Below are 22,770 nucleotides of genomic sequence, written 5' to 3' on the forward strand. Positions count from 1 at the left end.
TTTTTTTGCATACAGTCTCTCTGACATACTTATACTTGGTCATGCACAGATGTATGATCTGGGAATAATTGATGCTCTTCTCAGGGCTGCTTTAAACTGATGGGGATGACATCATGTTGTGTGTGCCTGTTGCTCTATCCAGCCCCAGCTTCAGTGCTCCAGGTGTGCAGTGAGCTGTCAGTCGTAGACAGACGAGGTCAGAGTCATAAAGCAGGAGGTTGGGGCCTGGTATAAGACGGTCCGACGTCTGGTATAGAACAGGAGACTCTTAAAGCAGCCAGACACTAGTGCTGCCCCATGGTTTTGTGACATAAAGGAAAGTGAAAGTCTGGTTTCAATCTCCCTAGCTTCCCCTCCTAAAATGTTTGCACACGGAGCTCTGCACTCTTACCCCGAAACCTGATTTGACAGACAGGACCTGTAGGGGGGCGAAACAGCTGAGGGAGCCCTCTAGCGAGAGCCGTGTGACAGGCGGGGGGGGTTCGGTCATCTAGGGGGGTGGGGGAGTCACCTGTCCATCACTGTGCAAGGAAGACGTCAATCACTCAATGATCCCACCACTGACACCAAGCCCATCTCCACCCAGCCCTAATCCCCTGTGAGACAGACATGCTCCATCACCGTTTCTCCCAGAACGCCAGAACCCAAAGAGAGACACATCAGAGCGAGGGTTGACAGGCGGCTCACGCACCAATGACTGAGAGTTGGAGGGAATGGAGAAAATAAAATAGTTTGCCCTCCTTTGTTTCAATTTTTTCTCCCTCACGGTGATGTTTTGACTTAAAATCTCCTTGGCTGCTGAAGGGGGGAAAATGTGGAGGAAATATGTTATGTGTTGAGTTGTTTCATGTCGGAGCAGGAATTATTAACCCCGTCCTGCTCCAATAAGCAACTTGGGCGACTTCTGTGAGGAAGCTGTAAGCTGGGCCCATGGGGATCCGACTGGGTTTTGTTTATCACGATCAAGCCCTTCATTGGCTGGAATACATAGCCGTGGCACTAATGGCTGCCCCCTCAAGGGAATGAGTGATTATAATAAACTGCACTTCCCTGTCTTTGTTGTCTGTCATTTCCACTTCTTATTTCCTGTGTTTGAGAGTGGACACCCAAAGTCCAGATGTAGACTGACCTGAGGGAAGGCTAGGTGTAATTCCCTTCCTATCGTCTGATTGAATTATCTTTTCTCTTTTAAATGCTTCACTCTCTTCATTTTGTAATGTGACATATACACTGACTGTACAGAATATTAAGAATACCTTCCTTGCATTGAGTTGCACCCCTTCCCTCAGAACAGCCTCAGTTCGTCGGGGCACACTTTACAAGGTGTCCAAACGTTCAACAGGGATGCTGCCCCATGTTGACGCCAATGTTTCCCACAGTTGCGTCAAGTTGGCTGGATGTCCTTTGGGTGGTTGACCATTCTTGATACACACGGGAAACTGTTGACCGTGGAAAAACCCAGCAGCATTGCCGTTCTTGACACAAACTGGTGCGCCTGGCACCTACTACCATACCCTGTTCAAATGCACTTCAATCTTGTTTTGCCCATTCACCCTCTGAATGGCACACATACACAATCCATGTCTCAGTCGTCACAAGGCTTCAAAATCCTTCTTTAACCTGTGTACTCCCCTTCATCTACACTGATTGAAGTGGATTTAACAAGTGACATGAATAAGGGATCGTAGCTTTCACCTGGATTTACCTGGTCAGTCTATGTCATGGAAAGAGCAAGCGTTCTTAATGTAGACTGTATATCCAGGAAAAAATTGATATTTCATTATGTTCCTTGTTTCTTAATTATATTACAGCCAATGACTTAATTAATGACAGTCTATTACTCTCCTATCAGACAGGTTTTACTGTTCTTAGTCCACTCAAGCTATTTCATATTTTATTAAGACAGTAGTGGTGTAAACATAAGTTAAACGTTTAATATGCAGTCTGTTTACTTTTATTTTGTTACATAATTAGGTATTTGTTTTCACAAAGGGGCTGCCGTTTCTGATGAATGAAACCAATAGCTAAGCCAACACCAGTGGTGAGTACTTTGACATATGTATCTGGAGGACATTCCTAGCAATTGTCCTTATTTAGTTTAACAGCCTTACATTGTTGGAACTTCCAACTTAACAAGTGTATTAAAAGTACACTGGTCTTATTCTTTTTATGCGTTATTAATTTGTTTATTTTTTTACTTTTACCCCATTTATTTCCCCCAATTTCGTGGTATCCAATTGGTAGTTACAGTCTTGTCTCATTGCTGCAACTCCCGTACGAACTCGGGAGAAGCGACGGTCGAGAGCCGTGCATCCTCCGAAACACAACCCAGCCAAGCCGCACTGCTTCTTGACACAATGCCCGCTTAACCCGGAAGCCAGCCGCACCAATGTGTTGGAGGAAACACCTGGCGACCGTGTCAGCGTGCATCGCGCCCGACCCGCCATAGGAGTCACTAGAGCGCGATGGGGCAAGATCATCCCTGCCGGCCAAACCCTCCCGTAACCTGGGCAACACTAAGCCAATTGTGCACCGCCCCATGGGTCTGCCGGTCGCGGCCGGCTGCGACAGAGCTTGGACTCGAACCAGGATCTCGAGTGGCACAGCTAGCACTGTGATGCAGTGCCTTAAAACACTGTGCCACTCGGGATGCGCACTGGTCTTATTCTGAATGTAAACGTAATATTTCTGCAACCTGTCAGATGGGGTGTTTTCCTTCCTTGTGCGGTTGTATAAAATCAGTATTTTCTGGTTTACTGTATACTCATTTAATATACTTTACATTACACCACCATCTGCTATAATTGTGTTCACAGAGCAACTAATAACTCAGTTCAGTGAATCTGGATGTTTTTACTCACCAATCTTCTCTGAACCACTCCCCAGTAGCCTGTGGCTCTTTCTGTAGGGTCTCTGCTCTACCGGAGCTCACCACATACCAACCCCGTTTGTGCCTTGAAGCTATCCACTGGCAGTGGTTGAAACAAAATGAGTTATTAGTCATCCGCAGTCTGCTTTCAAACAAACATTGCTTGCCATTAAGGGAAACCGATTGCACCAAGCCAACTGGAAATGTAATTTCTAGATGAGGTTGATGTTTATCCCTAAGAACCGTCCTCACTCTCTTTTCAAACTGTAGCTGGAATTTCCCTCCAACTGGCTGGTTGTGTTGTGAGACTAGTTGTCAGTTCTTTCACACCTGTCAACATAGATTTTATTTTCTGCCTTTCTACCCTCTGACATGAGACATTGTTCAGTTCACACTTTCGCTGAAATGCTAGCAGATATTGGTCTGTGGATGCTTGACATATCCCATTTTGGGGGATGGTTGAATGTGCAGGGGGAGTATTTCATCCTGGAGCATCAAAGCCTTTGAAGCAAAGAGCTCTATCCTTTAATTGTGACAGCTGATCGGCTTTGCCTTCATGAATTCCTCTTCTGAGCATTGCTGTAAGAATGTCAAACCTCCAACAGATGACATGGCACAGGATTGACACCTACACTTCTCCGATATACCAAAAAGGTAGTATAGGTTTTTGACAATGATAACAGCCTTGTTTTTTTTTTGTAACAGCCTTGTAAGTCACTTGGATGTGCTACCTTTTTCATCTTACAAATTCTTTGTATTGGGGAACAAAAGTCCTCAGGAATTTATCTTTAGGTTTATAAAGAACAGAACCCAGCTGCATGCATTATCAAATTAGAGCACCAACAAGGTTAGAGCAAGGAAACATGTCATTTTCTCCAGTTGGTTTTGTGCGTTGTTTCTCTGTAGCAAAAGAGAGCACTTACAGATCTGGAAGACTGAAAGCTTGCTCTCAAACACAAGTGCAAAGGCTGTTTGTTTTGGCATGAATAGACACACAGCCCCATTTTAAATTCCTCATTCTGTTGAATTCTTACAGCTTTCGTCTTGCACTTGCTGTGTGCCCGCTCCCACTCTGCAGGCTGCCTGTTTTGACACACTGCGTCACTTGCTCTGACTGTGTCAGAGACTTGTTTTAAATGGAAAGATTGACTCTTAACGGTTGACCGGGCCCACTCATTTGTAGACTAGGTTTGTTTAGATGTTACCAGATACATGCATCTGTTATTGGTAAAGACAACTTTGCCAACCACCCATTAAACTGATTGAGACAAAAGATTAACATTGATGGAAATCATTTGGGCAGTAATGGTCTTTGAGGAATCAAGATCCGCATTCATCGGAAGCAGTGTCGGTTTGACGTCAACACTTGGACAGGGCATTGGATTTGTCTTTCAGAGTAAAAAATAAAAAATAAAAAAAAGGAAGGGATGCTTTTTATCCCCCGCCCTCCTGATTGTGTTGGTGTCTCTGTGTCTAGATGTTGGTGTTTTTATTTGTGTCCATCTGTGTCCCCAGAAAATGCAATCACCATGACTCACCTCTGGATTTTCTTCATCCCAGGCAGTAAAATACTGTATCTCTTACCCAATTTCCTCTTAATTTCCTATACAAGGAGCCCAATCACATCCAAGCTGCCCAACTCCATCCACTACTTATAATTAAACACTTTATCCTGGGCAGTCGGGATCCAAATCTCATTACAGGAGACTGGGCCCTGTCCACGTCCCACTGATAACGCCACCCAACCGAGCCATAACAACAGGACTGAGGTTTATGTGCCATGGTATAGGATCTTCGAATTCAGAAATTAAGAAACAATCTCATCGTTGTTAAATACTTAACTGTGAGTCGAGACCCAATTTAGACACAGACAAATATCTCCTCTCCGATAGCAGGCAGAATGTGAGTTGTTGCTCTGCATAACGACCCACTGATAAAATGACTAGACTCGCCAGAGGAGTCTTGAGAATGAGACGATAACAATTGGATAGCAGTCAGCTGTGGCTCGTTTGGCACAGCTGTGAGAGAATTATGTTTACTGTTTATGCCTTGTCTTCCTGGATGCCCTCAGCATGTGTTCATTGAGTACCTAACGTTCCCTTGCCATTGTATCACCTGTCAATACAACAGCGATTGAGACAAAAGAAGGATCTAAACCAGTGTTGCCCACTAAGTCAATGCTTGTTTAGACCTGCTTCACCCACATCTCAATTAGTACATTACAATTTGTTCTTGACTTGCTCTACCAACTTTGCAGTTTAAATTCCTTTCATTTAATATTAGCACTTTGCCTGGGTATGACTGTCTAGTTGATGTTGGTTGTCTCTCCTCTCTTCCAGACTATAGTGGATTGCTTTGAGGAGAAGAGCTGTCCTGTGACTGAGCGTCTGAAACTCTTCTACTGCTGCCAGGCTCCTCCCAGGTGGGCTGTCCAGGTAACACCCCCTCATTAGACCGTCACCGCTGATTGGGTTTCTGATTTATGCTGATTGACTTTGAATTGATTTTGTTCCACTGTGAACGTTAACTTCCTGTTAAGGGCTGACTCACTGTAACTGAGGTACCACACAGCAATGTCTTTCATCAAAGCTTTGACTTATGACTTGACCCATTGTAAGTCATGGCCATGATTTTTTTTAAACAAACACGTGTCAGGTTTATATGAGTGATCCCTAAGTCAGGAGAAAAGTGGGGGAGACTCTCTTTGAACTCCTACACATTTGAACAAGGATGCGGGCCTTGCTCCGGTGTTGTAACTGTGTCCTCTTGACCTCCTGCCTGAGGTCCGCTAACGCCTTGTCCTCAGAGGAGTCTCATCCATCACCACAGGGCTGGTCATATGTGAGTAGGTAGTGCGTCAGAGCCCTGATCTAATCTGGACACTAAGACAATATATCTGTCAGGCTCAATCTCTGTGTCAGCGCAGGCTGCTTTCAAGCCAAAGGCCACCTGATGGCCGCCTCCACTCTAGGATGGCCACTAAAACAGTACACCTATGTCCTTCATCATCTACCAGACAGTTATTGCCCCTCAGGGTAGGAGCTGCACCAACCAGGTCGTTTATATATGGTGATGCAAGTAAGGCTCATCTGTTTTTCTCTGTGTATATATTCTGGGAGATGAAGAGTGAGTGATGAGTATTTTTGTTAGTCCATATTTGTAGCTTTCAGAAAGATGATTTGTCGACCGTGGATGTTTATTTTGTGTTGTATTTTGTGTTGACTGTGCCATTCCTGGCACATAGTCAGTTTCTTCTTTCTCTTACTACATAGAAATGACAGCGTCTGGCAGCTAAGGCGTTTTGAGCAGTGACATTTGCTTACATTTTCAGCTGGCTGGAAAGGTTTCCCCTTTTAATTAACTATTTGCTGTTGTCTAAAGCCAATGCTCCTCAATACAATCAGTCAATACAATGTTTACCTAGGCAGAGTAGGAAACCACAGACAGACATAAAGCGGGGGCGAGGTAGATTGACAGGGACTGCCCAACAGATGAGGGAGGAAGAGATATGGAGCGGGAGATTGAGGGAGAGAGTGTAAAATACATCGCACAGGCTCCATGTAATAGCAGCGAACAGCAATAAAGCTGGAATTGAAGGCACACTTTTATTTCCGCCTGGGGAATTGAAAGTGCAAGCAAGGCAGAGAATCGTGGGGCTTTGATACTGCATTTCCTCCTCAGCAAGAGGCATGTAACTATGGCCATGCCTGCGCACAGAGGAGCTGTGTTGGGAGAGGAGGGACAGGGAGATTGGTTGAGATATCCGATATTGTAGGTCAGGGTTCCCCAACTGCCCCCCTCCCCCCCTCGTTTGCTGTTCGCAGTGATTTTATCTGATCCCCCAAGTTTTCTGAGCAAAAAAAACACGTTTTGTTTTAATGTTGAACATAAGACTGTAAAAACACCAGCAAATCAGCTCTGAGTGATTTTAATTTTGGAAATCTGTTCCAAAGTATTCCCACGCATAATAGAGAGATATGTGATCGTCAGGGTGGAAAATTAACTTTTTGGTCCACCAGCCACTGTGGTAGGTAGATTAAAAAATCTACCATGCCCTGAGCTCGTGTAGTGAGCGCTACTGGAGCTAAATTGGAGTGGGCGAAAAGGTCGACGCTCCAGCCTTTGGGAAACTCGCTCCACGCTCCAGTCAAATTAGGCAACCTCACATACTTTGGCCTGTGTGCGTAGTTATACGGTTGAGTAAGTAAACATTTTGTCCACAAATCTACCCACATGTCTGTAAATAGTTTATGATAAGTGAATGCCATAATGTAGTTATTTTGTTAGATACTTCTCCCTATTAGCTAAAATCGTATTTTTTCCAACACAATTTTAGCTGTCTCGCTAGCCGTTCGGCCCGAACAATGGTATCCCTCCTCTACCGATCCCCCAGCAGTATTCAGATTTGGTTGATTAATTACCTCAGCTGGCCCTTAGCGCTGTCCGCCGCGGGTAAACAAACCCGCCCCAGTTACGTCGTTTACTCTCGTTGGAATTGGCCTATATGGATAGGGCTACATTGAAATGTTTCTTACAGAAGACCTATAAAAAGCATATGCATAACCATGGTAGCAATGGAAAGGGAACAGTTTCAAGGTTATGGGACAATTAGGTGAGGAAACAACAGTTCACCTGACACAAGACTGAATCCAAACATTACACTATTGATTTTGTGATTTTTACATTTATTGACTGGGCAGGGATGCAGAGATTTACATTTTTCTTAAGGTAAGCCTAAAGGTTTTAAGGCAAAATAACCCTATCAAAATGGAAAGCTCCTTAAGAGGTAATATGTCAGGCATATTGGGTCAAAATGTACGGTAGCCTATTGTATAGATAATATAACGAAAATTAACATTAACATCTCTTAACAACTTTTAAGAGATCAGATTTTTAGTTTGGAAATACTTTGCTACAATGGCACACTTGGCCAGCTACCCACCTCGGTCCTTTCTGTTAGCATCTGCGCATGGTACACCATCATGCTTTTGGATACGTGTCTTTTCAGACTTTTCATAATGATTTTTTTGTTGTGGACACTAAATAGTTTGATGTGAACGCCATAATGTAGTTATTTTGTTAGATCTCCCTATTACCTAAACATATATTATTTTACAAAATTGCTGTCGTTCTAGCTGTTTAGTCTGAATATGGCAATGAATCATGGGGATTTGTTGCGCTATGCAGATATTCATTTTGCTAGGCAACCCCCCTGGTACTTGCTACCAAACGTTTGTTCCAAGAAACTAAATAAATACTGCACTCTGACACACAAAATATCTTTGCTAGATTCATGATAGTGTTAGATAAAGCAAGGAAAGTGAATTTCAGAATGTGATATAGTTTTATTGAGATTTGCAGCTGTTGTTGGTAAGTAATGAATCTGCTAGCTTCTGACATAAATTAATCATCCTTTTTAAGGAGAGACTTGTAAAAATTCATAACAATAGTCTCCCTCCTTTCCCTACCCCCCAGCAGTATTCAGATTTGGCTCATTAATTACCTCAGCTGGCCCTTAGTGCCGTCCGCCGCGGGTAAACAAACCCGCCCCAGTTACGTCTCTCTCCTCGCTCTTTAACCCTTTCACTCGTGGGAATTGGCCTATATGGATAGGGCTACATTTAAATGTTTCTTACAGAATAAATATGAAAATGCATAACCATGGTAGCAATTGAAAAGGAACAGTTTTGAGATTATGGGGAAATTATTAGACCAAAGGTGAGGACACAACAGTTCACAAGACTGAATCCAAACATTACACTATTGATTTTGTGAATTTTACATTTACTGTACTATTCGCTGCATTTATTGATAACGAAATCTGAATATACTCTGGATACATTCAGTAACATGATAAGAATATTTCTGGAAAATGTACTGTAGGTGTAACATAAGACAAAAAAATTACAAAGGTTTGAGTGAGAGGACTAACTGGTGTCTCCAAGTGGTCACACACCTCTCCAAAGTGTGCAAAGTTCCTAACTTTTTAAAAAGACTCCTAGCTGTGCTGTTGAGGAACTAGATCAAGCACACTTGTAGTTTTATTTGGAACACAACCCTGCATCCCCGCACTCACACAAATACTGTTTTTGTTTTTTTGCTATCCAAAAACAGCCCATTATAAATCACAGTCTGCCTGGGTCTGGTGGGCATCATTTGGAAGCCTGTTGTATAACAGATCGTCATTTTGGTGCTCATAGAAAGGAGTCATGAGTGCATTCAGGTGTGTGTGCCGCGGCAAATTTTCTTCACAATAGATCAACAGCCTCATTCTGTTCAGAACAAGCAAGGGTATGACGCCATGGACAGATTGGCCATCTGGCAATTCTGGAAAATACCAGAAGAGCCGGACCATCTTTTATTGATGTGGGCGGGTCGATAAAAATGTATGATAAAAAAAAAATATATATACTATGTATATATACCCTGAGTTTACCAAACATTACGAACACCTTCCTAATATTGAGTTGCACCCCCCGCCCAGGACAGGCTCAATTTGTCGGGGCATGAACTCTACAAGATGTCGAAAGCATTCCACAGGGATGCTGGCCCATGTTGACTCAAATGCTTCCCACAATTGTGGCAAGTTGGCTGTATGTCCTTTGGATGGTGGACCATTCTTAATACACATGGGAAACTGTTGAGTGTGAAAAACCCAGCAGCATTGCAGTTCTTGACACAAATCAAACTTTATTTGTCACGTGCCAAATACAACAGGTGTAAACCTTACCGTGAAATTCTTACTTACAAGCCCTCAACCAACAATGCAATTCAAGAAAGAGTTAAGAAAATATTTACCAAATAAACTAAAGTTTAAAAAAAAGTTACACAATAAAATAACAAGGCTATATACAGGGGGTACCGGTACCGAGTCAGTGTGCGGGGGTACAGGTCCTAGACTAGGTGCTCCGGTACCGCTTGCCGTGCGGTAGCAGAGAGAACAGTCTGACTTGGGTGACTGGAGTCTTTGACAATTTTGGGGGTTTTCTTCTGACACAGCCTAGTATATAGGTCCTGGATGTCAGGAAGCTTGGCCCCGGTGAAGTACTGGGCCGTACGCACTACCCTCTGTAGCGCATTACGGTTAGATGCCGAGCAGTTGCCATACCAGGCGGTAATGCAACCGGTCAAGATGCTCTCGATGGTGCACCTGGCACCTACTACCATACCCCGTTCAAAGGCACTTACATTTTGGTTTTGCAAAAATCCCCCTGAATGGCACACATGCACAATCCATGTCTGTTGTCTCAAGGCTTTAAAATCCTCCTTTAACCTATGTCCCTTCATCTACACTACACCAACCTTTTCTGAGTCAAGATCACTTTGAGTCAATATGCAAGCCAAGCTCTACTGCTCATTTTCTTTTTACATGACTTAAAAAACATAAGCCTATGCAACATTAACCAATTTAATAACAGTTTTGTAGCAATAAGGTTTGTTTAGTAGGTTATAGGCCCAATACATTATCACTGCATATTGGCTATGCTTGAATTGCCCTGCCAATGTTCTTCTCAGACCATTTTGAAAATATATAACAAAAATATTAAGTATATGATCGCACTGGTAATGGATCATTTATTGTATTACTTGTGAGCATAATAATTATATTATTTTTTACTGGACTGATGGCCAGTCTGGCGAAGAGGGAGGGAGCATTGGTAAGGCTGCCTCTCACCCGACTCACCGTCCCTCCACTCTCCCTCCCTCCACTGAGAAAAGGGGACAGTCTTCCAGCTGATGGCGAAACAAGTCGCACTACATTATTGCTGCCGCCTGCACGAATTCATGTTACTCCTATGACCAGAGAAAGTGAAATATTCCTCTATGAAAAAACACACAACGCTAATAGCAACGCAAGCTTATCGAAATACTTTGCTATTCTCATTCATTGCAACTGCAGTGGAAGTAGGACGAGCACACATTTTATGGCTCATAAAAGTGTTGAACAAACTGTTGAGACTGCTGAATAACAACTCAATCATGAACTCACTCGTAAAAACAGCAGCTCTTTGCTTTATTCGTTGAGTCTCTGGTCATGGTTTTAAGTTTTGAAATCTCACAGTATCAGCTTTGCTGTGCATTCAAGGTTTCTTTTTAGTCTATGGCTCGAAGAGGGCCGAGCACGCCCCCATTTTCATCGATGGGCTGTAGTGGAGCAGGTTGAGAGCTTCAAGATCCTTGGTGTCCACATTACCAACAAACTATCATGGCCCAAACACACCAAGACAGTCGTGAAGGGGGCATGACAACGCCTTTCCCCCTCAGGAGACTGAAAAGATTTGGCATGGGTCCTCAGATCCAGTTCTACAGATGCACTATCAAGAGCACCTAACTGGCTGCATCACCGCCTGGTATGTCAACTGCTCGGCCTCCGACCGCAAGGCGCTACAGAGGGTAGTGCGTAAGGCCTAGTACATCACTGGGACCGAGCTTCCTGCCATCCAGGACCTCTATACCAGGTGGTGTCAGAGGAAGGGCCTACAAATTGCCAAAGTCTCCGGCCACCATAGTCATTGACTGTTCTCTCTGCTACCGCACGGCAAGTGGTACCGGAGCGCCAAGTCTAGGTCCAAAAGGCTTCTTAACAGCTTCTACCCCCAAGCCTTAACACTGCTGACCAGCTAATCAAATGGCTACTCTGACTATTTGCATTGACCCCCCACCCCCCTTATGCTGCTGCTACTCGCTATTTATTATCTATGCATAGTCACTTTACCCCTACCTACATGTACAAATTACCTCAACGAACCTGTACCCCCGCACATTGACTCTGTACCGGTACCCCCTGTATGTAGCCTCGTTGTTTTATTGAAAATGATTGAAAATGGGAACACTTTGCCTACCCTGCGCTAGGGCTGCTAAATTAAGTGGACCTACAGACAACAGCGTAAAACAAAGAAAAATAGGAACGCAAGGAATTATCATTGTTTTTTTACAGTAATGTTTGGTGATCGACTAGGAATGCCTTGGAGATCAACCAGTCCATCGCGATCGACCAGTTGGTTACCACTGATCTACAATGATTTTGAAGTGGATTTAACAAGTGACATCAATAGGGGATCATAGCTTTCATCTGTATTCACCTGGTCAGTCTGTCATGGAAGAGCAGGTGTTCTTAATGTTTTGTACACTCTGTGTATACAGTGCATTCGGAAGTGATTCAGACCCCTTGACCTTCCCCTTGACCTGTTTCTATTGATCATCCTTAAGATTTTTCTACAACTTAATTGCAGTCCACCTGTAGTAAATGTCTATATAAGTCTGTCTATATAAGTCCCACAGTTGACAGTGCATGTCAGAGCAAAAACCAAGCCATGAGGTCAAAGGAATTGCCTGTAGAAGGGTATCAAAAAATTCTGCAGCATTGAAGGTCCCCAAGAACACAGTATCCTCCATCATTCTTAAATGGAAGAAGTTTGGAACCACCAAGACTCTTTGGCCGCCCGGCCAAACTGAGCAATCGAGGGAGAAGGTCCTTCGTCAAGGAGGTGACCAATAAACCCGATTGTCACTCTGACAGAGCTCCAGAGTTCTTCTGTGGAGATGGGAGAACCTTCCAGAAGGGCAACAATCTCTACAGCACTCCACCAATCAGGTCTTTATGGTAGAGTGGCCAGACACAAGCCACTCCTCAGTAAAAGGCCCTTGGAGTTTGCCAAAAGGCACCTAAAGACTCTGACCATGAGAAACAAGATTCTCTGGTCTGATGAAACCAAGATTTAATTATTTGACCTGAATGCCGAGCGTCACATCTGGACTAGAGGTTGACCGATTATGATTTTTCAACGCCGATACCGATATCAATTATTGGAGGACCAAAAAAAGCGGATACCGCTTTTTTTTTCTTTTCTTTTTTTTTTTACATATTTGTAATAATAACAATACTGAATGAACACTTTTATTTCAACTTAATATAATACATAAATAAAATCTATTAAGTCTCAAATAAATAATGAAACATACTCAATTTGGTTTAAATAATGCAAAAACACAGTGTTGGAGAAAGAAAGTAAAAGTGCAATATGTGCCATGTAAAAAGGCTAATGTTTAAGTTCCTTGCTCAGAACATATGAAAGCTGGTGGTTCAATATTCCCAGTTCTTCAATATTCCCAGTTAAGAAGTTTTTAGGTTAGTTACTATAGGAATTATGGCGCGTCGACTATTTCTCTCTGTACCATTTGTATTTCATATACCTTTGACTATTGATGTTCTAATAGGCACTTTAGTATTGCCAGCCTAATCTCAGGAGTTGATAGGCTTGAAGTCATAAACAGCGCTGTGATCATGCGTTGCTAAGAGCTGCTGGCAAACGAGTAAAGTTTGAATGAATGCTTACGAGCCTGCTGCTGCCTACCACCGTCAGTCAGACTGCTCATCAAATATCAAATCGTAGACTTAATGATAATATAATAAACACACAGAAATACGAGCCTTTGGTCATTAACCTCTAACAGAGCCTCTACCCCGGGTCCGGGATCACCCCCCATCCCCCACACACTGATTAGCATAGCTAGCATAGCTTCACAAGTAGATAGTAGCATCTAAATATCATTAAATCACAAGTCCAAGACACCAGATGAAAGATACAGATCTTGTGAATAAAGCCACCATTTCAGATTTTTAAAATGTTTTACAGGGAAGACAAAATATGTAAATCTATTAGCTAAACACGTTAGCAAAATACACAATTTCTTTGTCCACCATTTTTTCTCTCCACCAGTAGCTATCACCAATTCGGCTAAACTAAGATATTGATAGCCAATAACCTATAAAAAACCTCATCAGATGACAGTCTGATAACATATTAATGGTATAGGATAGGTTTTGTTAGAAAAAAGTGCATATTTCAGGTAGAAATCACAGTTTACAATTGCACCGACCATCACAAGACGACTAGAATTACTATAGAGAGCAACGTGTATGACCAATTTACTCTTATAAAAACATTTCATAAGAATAGACAAAGCATAGCAATGGAAAGACCCAGATCTTGTGATTCCAGACAATATTTCAGATTTTCTAAGCGTTAACAGCGAAAACACAATAAATCGATAAGTTAGCATACCACATGTGAAACGTTACCAGAGCATCGATTCCAGCCAAAGAGCGCTATAACGTAATCCACGCCAAAATATATTAATTTTTCACTAACCTTCTCAGAATTCTTCCGATGACACTCCTGTAACATCATTTTACAACATACATATACAGTTTGTTCGAAAGGTGCATTTTAGCCATACAAAACCGTGGTTACACAATAAAAATACTAGGAAATCAAGCCTCAATATGTCTGACGTCATCTATCAGAGTGATCTAGTTTAATTGAAAGCTAATCATATACTTGACTAAAAAATACAGGGTTGACAGGAATGAAAGACAAATTAGTTCTTAATGCAACCGCTGACTTACATTTTTAAAATTATCCTTACTTTTCAATACAGGGTTCGCCAGTGACGCGATAACAAACAAAATGGCGAAATATGCGTTTAAAATATTTCGACAGAACAACGATTTATCATATTAAATATTGCTTACTTTGAGCTGTTCTTCCATCAGATTCTTCGGCAATGTATCCTTTCTATGTTGTAATCTTCTTTTGGTCGATAGATGTCCTCTGTCCTTCGAAATGACCACTAACAACGACCGAGACCCCGAAACGTTCCCAAGCTAGAAAGTGCACGAAAAAGAAATTCCTCAGAATCGCACTAAACGGATATAAATTGCTATAAAACGGTTCAAATTAACTACATTATGATGTTTTTAACAACTATAACGACTGAAAACATGACCGGAGAAATCACTCTCTAAAAAACGATTTGGAAGGAGGCAGGTCTGATGTCCATTTTGCGCATGACGCATGCAGGGAGAGAGCTGTACTTCTACGTTTTCGTGTTTTATAGTGGCTGTGATTGTGCAATAGACTCCATTCAAAACGTGATGACGTACAGACACCCAGAGGAAGACGTAGGCAGTGTCGGTTTCTTCATAGCATTACTGTCACCTTAAAAACAGACTCCAGATCAGGGGTAAAAATTTCTGAAATCTGACCCCTGTCATGAAAAGTGCTGTAGATATAGTTCTGTACCACTCAGAGACAAAATTCCAACGGCTATAGAAACTAGAAAGTGTTTTCTATCCAATAATAACAATAATATGCATATTGTACGATCAAGAATTTAGCACGAGGCAGTTTAATTTGGAGACCCAAATATGCTAATGCAGAACAGCACCCCCTATAGTTCCAAGAAGTTAACATGGTCAAATCCGGAAACTATCATTTAGATAACAATGCTTATTCTTTCAGTGAAAATACGAACCGTTCCGTATTTTATCGAACGGCTGGCAACCCGAAGTCTGAATATTGCTGTTACATTGCACAACCTTCAATGTTATGTTATAATTATGTAAAGTTCTGGCAAATTAGTTTGCAACGAGCCAGGCGGCCCCAAACTGTTGCATATACCCTGACTCTGCGTGCAATGAATGCAAGAGAAGTGACACAATTTCCTAGTTATATTGCCTGTTACATGAATTTCTTTTAACTAAATATGCAGGTTTAAAAAAATATATACTTCTGTGTATTGATTTTAAGAAAGGCATTGATGTTTATGGTTAGGTACATTCGTGCAACGAATGTGCTTTTGTTAAATCACCCATTTGGCGAAGTAGGCTGTGATTCTATGATAAATTAACAAGCACCGCATTGATTATATGCAACGCAGGACAGCTAGTTAACCTAGTAATATCATCAACCATGTGTAGTTAACTAGTGATTATGTGAAGATTGATTGTTTTTTATAAGATAAGTTTAATGTAGCTAGCAACTTACCTTGGCTCCTTGCTGCACTCGCATAACAGGTGGTCAGCCTGCCACGCAGTTTCCTCGTGGAATGCAATGTAATCGGCCGTAATCGGCGTCCAAAAATGCTGATTACCGATTGTTATGAAAACTTGACATCGGCCCTAATTAGTCGGCCAACCTCTGGTCTGGAGGAAACCTGGCACCATCCCTACGGTGATGCATGGTGGTAGCAGCATCATGCTGTGGGGATGTTTTTGCAAATGTGTTTTCGCTTTGTCATTATGGGGTATTGTGTGTATGTTTATGAGAGGAAAAATGTCATCAATTTTAGAATAAGGCTGTAAATGTGGAAAATGGGAAGAGGTCTGAATACTTTCCGAATGCACTGTAGGATGTGTCTATATATGGAAAAATAAATGTTTAAACATTTCGACCAATCGATTGGTCGAAAGAACAGACAATTCTTGGTCAACCAAGATCATTTTTTGTTGTTGTAGGGAACAGCCCTAATGTCTTATCATCATCTTCGGCAAATTAATGAATGTTCTAATAAATTCAATACATTTCGTTCATTTCCGACTAAGTAAAAAAAAAAATGCTTCCACTGGGAAGCCAAAATGTTCCCAAACTGGAGATTTAAATGATGATTGAGGATCCTCAAATTATGGTTTGTTGACCCTAGCACTCGCCATCGTACAGAACTACTTTCCAGCTGCGCCTCAAAAGGATAGTTTGAAATGCGGCAATTAAGATTTGAATTTTGATTACTATGTGTGCATAGGCTCTTGTTGTTTTAACGGAATAGCATACAATGTTCTTTCAGCTCAGATTTACATACAACACAGTGCAGCCATAGCCTATAGGCCTAGTGCTTACATTTTTGTGTATATATTTTTTATGTATTCATTCGGGTTCACAGTGCAGACCGACCCTGTACCACCATTATACACCTCATTTCTACTGGTGTGGTTGTTTTAAGGTTCAGTGCAGTGAAAAACATGATTTTGCAGTGTTTTATATACTGTATTTCCACACTGAGGTTGGAGTAATACCGTGAAATTGTGAAAATGATGATGATGCCATTTTTGTGTAAGAGCTGAAATTTCAGCTTGTTTAGGTGGGATGGAGTTTTGGCCTGTCTGGTGACATCACCAGTCGGGAAATTTGTTAATAGACCAATAAGAAAGAGTTCCAAACCAAAGAGTTCCAAACCTTTCTGCCAATAACAGCTAGTTTTCAGTTTTCCCCTCCCCATTCAGACCACTCCCAGACAGTCCTAGCATAATTATTTCTTGAGAAATAGCTTCTTAGCAAAGAGCAATTTTTGTTTCCTTTTAACCAATTTTATTTAAAACAATCACAATAAGGTACTTAAATGTTACCCAGAAATGATTTGATATTGAGATAAAAACGGCAGCATTGGACCTTCAAAACCTAGTTGTGCTATCCCATGTCTGAACAGCTCTCCTATCTCCCATCTACAGAAGCAGCTGGCCAACCTGCTGACAGACCTGGGCTGCACCAGCTCAGCCCTGCTAATCTACGAGAAGCTGGAGCTGTGGGAGGATGCTGTCATCTGCCTGGAAAGAGGATGGGCCAGCATGGCAAGGTACAACAGCCATTACACCACCAGAAAAAACTCTGACTTCCCTTCTCAGGCGCATTTAATTACTCATTGCTTTTACACAACAGTCAAGGTCATTCTTCGTACTAAACATGGGCACCATCACCCAACAAACACACTCAAGAGAGAAGCTCATCTTGCCACACTGGAAGAACAGTGAATATCACCGCTCTTTCCATCTACCCTGTTACCTAGCTATCTCGCTCTGCTCCTACTCCCTCCTTCTCTCCCCCTTCCCTCCTCCGTCTATCTGTCTGTCTGTCTTTAGTGCGCACCTGTTTATGCACTCATTTGTGTTCTCGGGCATTCCAGCTGTCAGACGAAATCAGTCCCAGGGAGATCTGGCTCTGTTTTCTCTGGCGTTTATTATTAACCTGTCTGGCCCCCAGGGCCCCCTGGGACTCACACACTCCCAGATAGACAGAAATATAGCATGTTTGGGTTGGATCACTCTCTGAGTCCCCTATCCTTCAGTCAGTGTTCCTCTTGGTGGCGCTGATTTGAACATTCTCTTTTTATCTCTTAATGGTGAAAACAACAGGCTATGGAATACAGGTCACAAGTGTAGCCGACAGAACCAATGGCATTGGTTTTAGACTGTTTTCCACAGAGGCAGACAGAAAAGAATCAAAGATGTGGACATATGGCAGCTGTTTGTTTTTTGTTGGTCCTCCTTTTTTGATAGCGGATCGTTTTTCATTTTCTTTTCTTTTTTGCTGGAAAAGTCTCAATGTTACACAGGTGTTTTTTTTCTTTTTTTTTCTCACCCAACCTGCAAGGGCTCTCGGTCAGAATTGACTGAGGTAAATGAAGCAGAGCAAGAATAAAGAGCCAGAGGTTAGGCAACCTCCTCTCTGCACCTGTCAGACGATGTTCTGTCAAGTCCTAGCAGAATCGTGGCGTACACACCAGGTAGAGATCGAACGATTAGGATTTTTCAACTCCGATACGCGATTTATTGGAGGACCAAAAAAGCCGATACGATTAATCGGCCAATTTTTATTTTTAATTATTTTATATATATATATATTTGTAATATGACAATTACAACAAAATACTGAATGAACACTTATTTTAACTTATATAATACATAAATAAAATATATTTAGTCTCAAATAAATAATTAAAGGTGCAATTTGGCTTAAATTAGTTGGAGAAGAAAGTAAAAGTGCATTATGTGCCATGTAAAAAAGCTAACGTTTAAGTTCCTTGCTCAGAACATATGAAAGCTGGTGGTTCCTTTTAACATGAGTCTTCAATATTCCCATTTAAGAAGTTTTAGGTTGTATTTATTATAGGAATTATAGGACTATTTCTCTCTATATCATTTGTATTTCATATACCTTTGACTATTGGATGTTCTTATAGGCTTGAAGTCATAAACAGCGCTGTGCTTCAAGCATTGCGAAGAGCTGCTGGCAAACGCAGGAAAGTGCTGTTTGAATGAATGCTTACAAGCCTGCTGCTGCCTACCACTGCTCAGTCAGACTGCTCTATCAAATATCAAATCATAGACTTAATTATAATATAATAAACACACAGAAATATGAACCTTAGGTCATTAATATGGTCAAATCCGTAAACTATCATTTCAAAAACAAAACGTTTATTCTTTCAGTGAAATACAGAACTGTTCCGTATTTTATCGAACGGGTGTCAACCCTAAGTCTAAATATTGCTGTTACATTGCACAACCTTCAATGTTATGTCATAATTATGTAAAATTCTGGCAAATTAATTAGTCTTTGTTAGGAAGAAATAGTCTTCACTCAGTTGTCAACAAGCCAGGCGGCCATCACTGCTGCATATACCCTGACTCTGCTTGCACTGAACGCAAGAGAGCTGACGCAATTTCCCTAGTTAATATTGCCTGCTAACATGAATTTCTTTTAACTAAATATGCAGTTTAAAAAAATATATACTTGTGTATTGATTTTAAGAAAGGCATTGATGTTTATGGTTAGGTACATTGGTGCAACGATTGTGCTTTTTTCACGAATGCGCTTTTGTTAAATCATCACCCATTTGGCGACGTAGGCTGTGATTCGACGATAAATTAACAAACACCGCATTGATTATATGCAACGCTGGACCATGTGTAGTTAACAAGTGATTATGTTAAGATTGATTGTTTTTTATAAGGTAAGTTTAATGCTAGCTAGCAACTTACCTTGGCTCCTTGCTGCACCCGCGTAACAGATGGTCAGCCTGCCACGCAGTCTCCTCGTGGATTGCAATGTAATCGGCCATAATCGACATCCAAAAATGCAGATTACCGATTGTTATGAAAACTTGAAATCGGCCCTAATTAATCGGCTATGCTGATTAGTCGGTCAACCTCTAACACCAGGCCAAGAAGAGAATCCTGTAACACTGTCCCACATCTTGCTGTGGTTCTGAAAGTCATTGATGAAACCGGTGCCAGATTTGTCACAAATGCTCTGAGGATGTTCTCCCGAACTGTTATGCAATGGACATCTGGTTAATTGTCAGTAAGATTTTCGCTGAAGTATTTTCTTTCAATCTTCATCACCCCTTGTCCTTTTAGTGATCGACCTGTTTAAGTGACCTCTCAGCATGATTCACAGGATTATTTTTCATAAGTTCTCTGTAATAGCTAATATCACCACATCAATCTCTCTGGATCAACAGGGCTTGGCTTGGACAGATTGAGCAGAAATGAGTATTCTACACACACGCATACATGCCAGCACACACACATACCAGTGCTCCCTCCAGCTGACCCGTACTTAGCCGCTGCTCACAGTCCCAATCCTGAATGCGAGTCCTGCAGGCCATTGTGCTCTGTTAGTGAATTACAGCTGGTTTTGTCTTCCAATCTGATTACAGACGTGCATTCTGGTCAATATAATAAGTCCTCCACACTAAAACCATGCACTTTGGCCCCGGCCAGTACTCCATGTAACATGATAAAAAAGGCTAGACAATCCATTTGTCTGGAGAAGACTTGGGTGGATTCCAGCCGGTAGTCTCTTTGTGCTAAACGTGCTGTTCCTGCTCTCGGTGTGTCTGAATGCATGCTGAATGTGATTGAGCCTGACCGCGGCCGCACCCTGAGAAGAATAATGTAACTAAAATAGAGAAACAGGAAAGCGGAGAGATGGGGACCTGCATTAAGTCAATTTCTGTTGAATTCGTTCGATAGCTCTTGAGTTTTGAATGTAATTGTTGTATTACACCAGCCTTATGGATGAGCCATCTGTGTAAACCTTACATGGACATAAACAAGTTGGAACATTGAACAACACTTATATGGTATAACCCAGGCCAAAATAGCCACATTTGAAATAAATGTATGGTGTTGACAAATGTTTAAAGCACCTCCGTTTCACAAATGGGACAGTAAATCACATATGAATATCCCGGGACACGCAATTCAGACAGAGAACCCATTTAGAGAGTATATGTTCGTGTACAGAACTCATGAATGTTGTTCAATTTCTATAAATATTCCAAGCCTGATTGGATTCCCTTCGATGTGCTACCGCACCATGGAAAATTACTCTCCCCTCAAAAAAAAATGTGTCATGGCTCCCATAGTAAGACAGGCCCCATTTATAAAAGCGACAGATATAGCCAAAGGGTGATTCCACTCTACCCTTAAGCAAGGGTCAGTGAGTTCAGAGAACTCCTTATGCGGTTTTCCACAATAAGGGCGTCTGTACTTGGAGGAGTACTGAATCCCTCCTTTTCTCTCCCTCTACCTCTCCTCGCTCTCTCTTTTATGGAGGAGCATGCTGGGGGTTCTAACTGGTGGCCATTCTCCAAGGTTATAAAAACCCAATTCACAATCACCCTTTTCCATTTCCCCCAGACAATCGACTGAAATACTTCTACTGAAAGTCATTCTCCAGTGAAAAGCACATAGTCTGTCTGTCTTATTTCCTGGTGAGAGCATGTCAAGTGCGTGTGGTCATAAGAGTGCTTTCTAATCAATTAGCTTAATTCTTTGCCAGCAGTTGGCTGTAGGGGTGCCCCATTGATGTTGTGAATATAACCTCCCTAATATGATTTTTTCATGGTAATAAAATCTTGCCTGCCTTTCTGGGAAACAGTCAGACATTTTCCCTCTTTCCTGGGTGTGCCGCACCCCTCCAAATAACTGAATGGCGGTAATTATAGGATTCACCGCAGTACCGATGACTGTGAAATTGTTAAAAAATATTTGTTGAAGGGATCAGGCTCTTCCGCCAGCGGAGGGGGTGTGGTCTGGAAAAGGCCATGGAAGCCCACTTCTTTTTGACCAGCAGCACTAGTGTGCTGATGTGATGGCCCCTAAGGACGATATTGATATTTGAAGGAAAATCGAATGGATTTTTATTTTTAAATGGGCTGTAAATTGTTGGCTAGCTCCCTCAGTAGAGGAAAAAAATGCTTTCTTTCTAATATAAATGCACATGTCTTCGAAGATAAGTTTTCCCTTGTTGTACTATATAGTATAGTGGGATCAGCGTAAATACAAATATGTGAAATATGAGCACAAATAGATTTACCAATAGATAATAGTCTACAGCAATTTTTTGTCATCGGTAGAGTTGCTGAACTCACCTTACTTTTCTGTGGTGTTATTCCCCTTTTGTCAACCCAATCTGTGATTTGCAGAGGTCCATGTCCATCTACTATTCAAACTTATACCAAAAATACTTTATTACAAATAAGACAAATATTACACTTTGCCAGCCATATTGCTTTTGCGTTGTAATTCCATTTGTTGGTGGTGAGTTCAGGGATTTGAGGTCTGATGAGTGGTGTGGAAGAGAGGTCTACGATTACTCCATGAGGTAAAGGAATGCAATGAAAACCCAGAGTCCCTTGCGCACAAAAGCACTCATCCTGAGCTGTGGGTAGATTGGGACGCTTCGACATGAACAGAGGCACTTCTCAAAGTGAAGGGAAGTGACACCTGATCGTTATTCTACACTCTCTCCAATTCAGGGAGTACAGTACTCAAATCAGCTCTTTTGAGAGGTTCAGTGTCTGTTGGCTTGTTGTTCCAACATCTTGATTGAGCCAATTGAGCTTCCTTTAACCAATGAGTGTATTGTGGCATTCCGAGACCAAATCAAATCACATCATTGTTAGCAGAGAATGTTCAGTGTGCTGGCTCTGAGGGTCTTAAGGAGCAAAGCTCTTTCCTCTCTCCTCCCCCTTCCCTCCTTTTCTCGCTCCCTCTCTCCCAGGCAGAGGATATCCTGCGTAGGGAGCTGGAGAAGGAGTCCCCTAGTCTGTACTGCTTGCTGGGGGACGTGCTGCGGGACCACCAATACTACAACCAGGCCTGGGAGCTGTCGAACCATCGCAGCGCATGCGCCATGCGCTCCAAGGCCCTGCTGTACCTCCGGGCCAAGGACTTCCAGCACTGTGTGGAGTGCTTCGAGAAGTCACTCCGCATCACCACCATGCAGGTAAACTAACCTCTGATATGGGTAGGATATTTGAACAATTATTTGAGT

General features: G+C 42.0%; 1 protein-coding gene across 1 annotated transcript in view; it reads left to right on the top strand.

Annotated features, from left to right (window-relative positions):
* Positions 1-22,770, top strand: part of LOC111978762 (tetratricopeptide repeat protein 27-like) — a 60,335-nt gene that overhangs the window by 1,125 nt on the left and 36,440 nt on the right. The window contains exons 2-4 of the mRNA XM_070448487.1: positions 5,209-5,304; positions 17,157-17,281; positions 22,498-22,722. Of these exons, the coding sequence (XP_070304588.1) occupies positions 17,264-17,281; positions 22,498-22,722 (243 nt within the window). The 5' untranslated portion in view covers positions 5,209-5,304; positions 17,157-17,263. The remainder of the gene's footprint in view (positions 1-5,208; positions 5,305-17,156; positions 17,282-22,497; positions 22,723-22,770) is intronic.

Source organism: Salvelinus sp. IW2-2015, linkage group LG18 (genome assembly GCF_002910315.2).
Source record: "Salvelinus sp. IW2-2015 linkage group LG18, ASM291031v2, whole genome shotgun sequence".
Lineage (NCBI taxonomy): Eukaryota > Metazoa > Chordata > Actinopteri > Salmoniformes > Salmonidae > Salvelinus > Salvelinus sp. IW2-2015.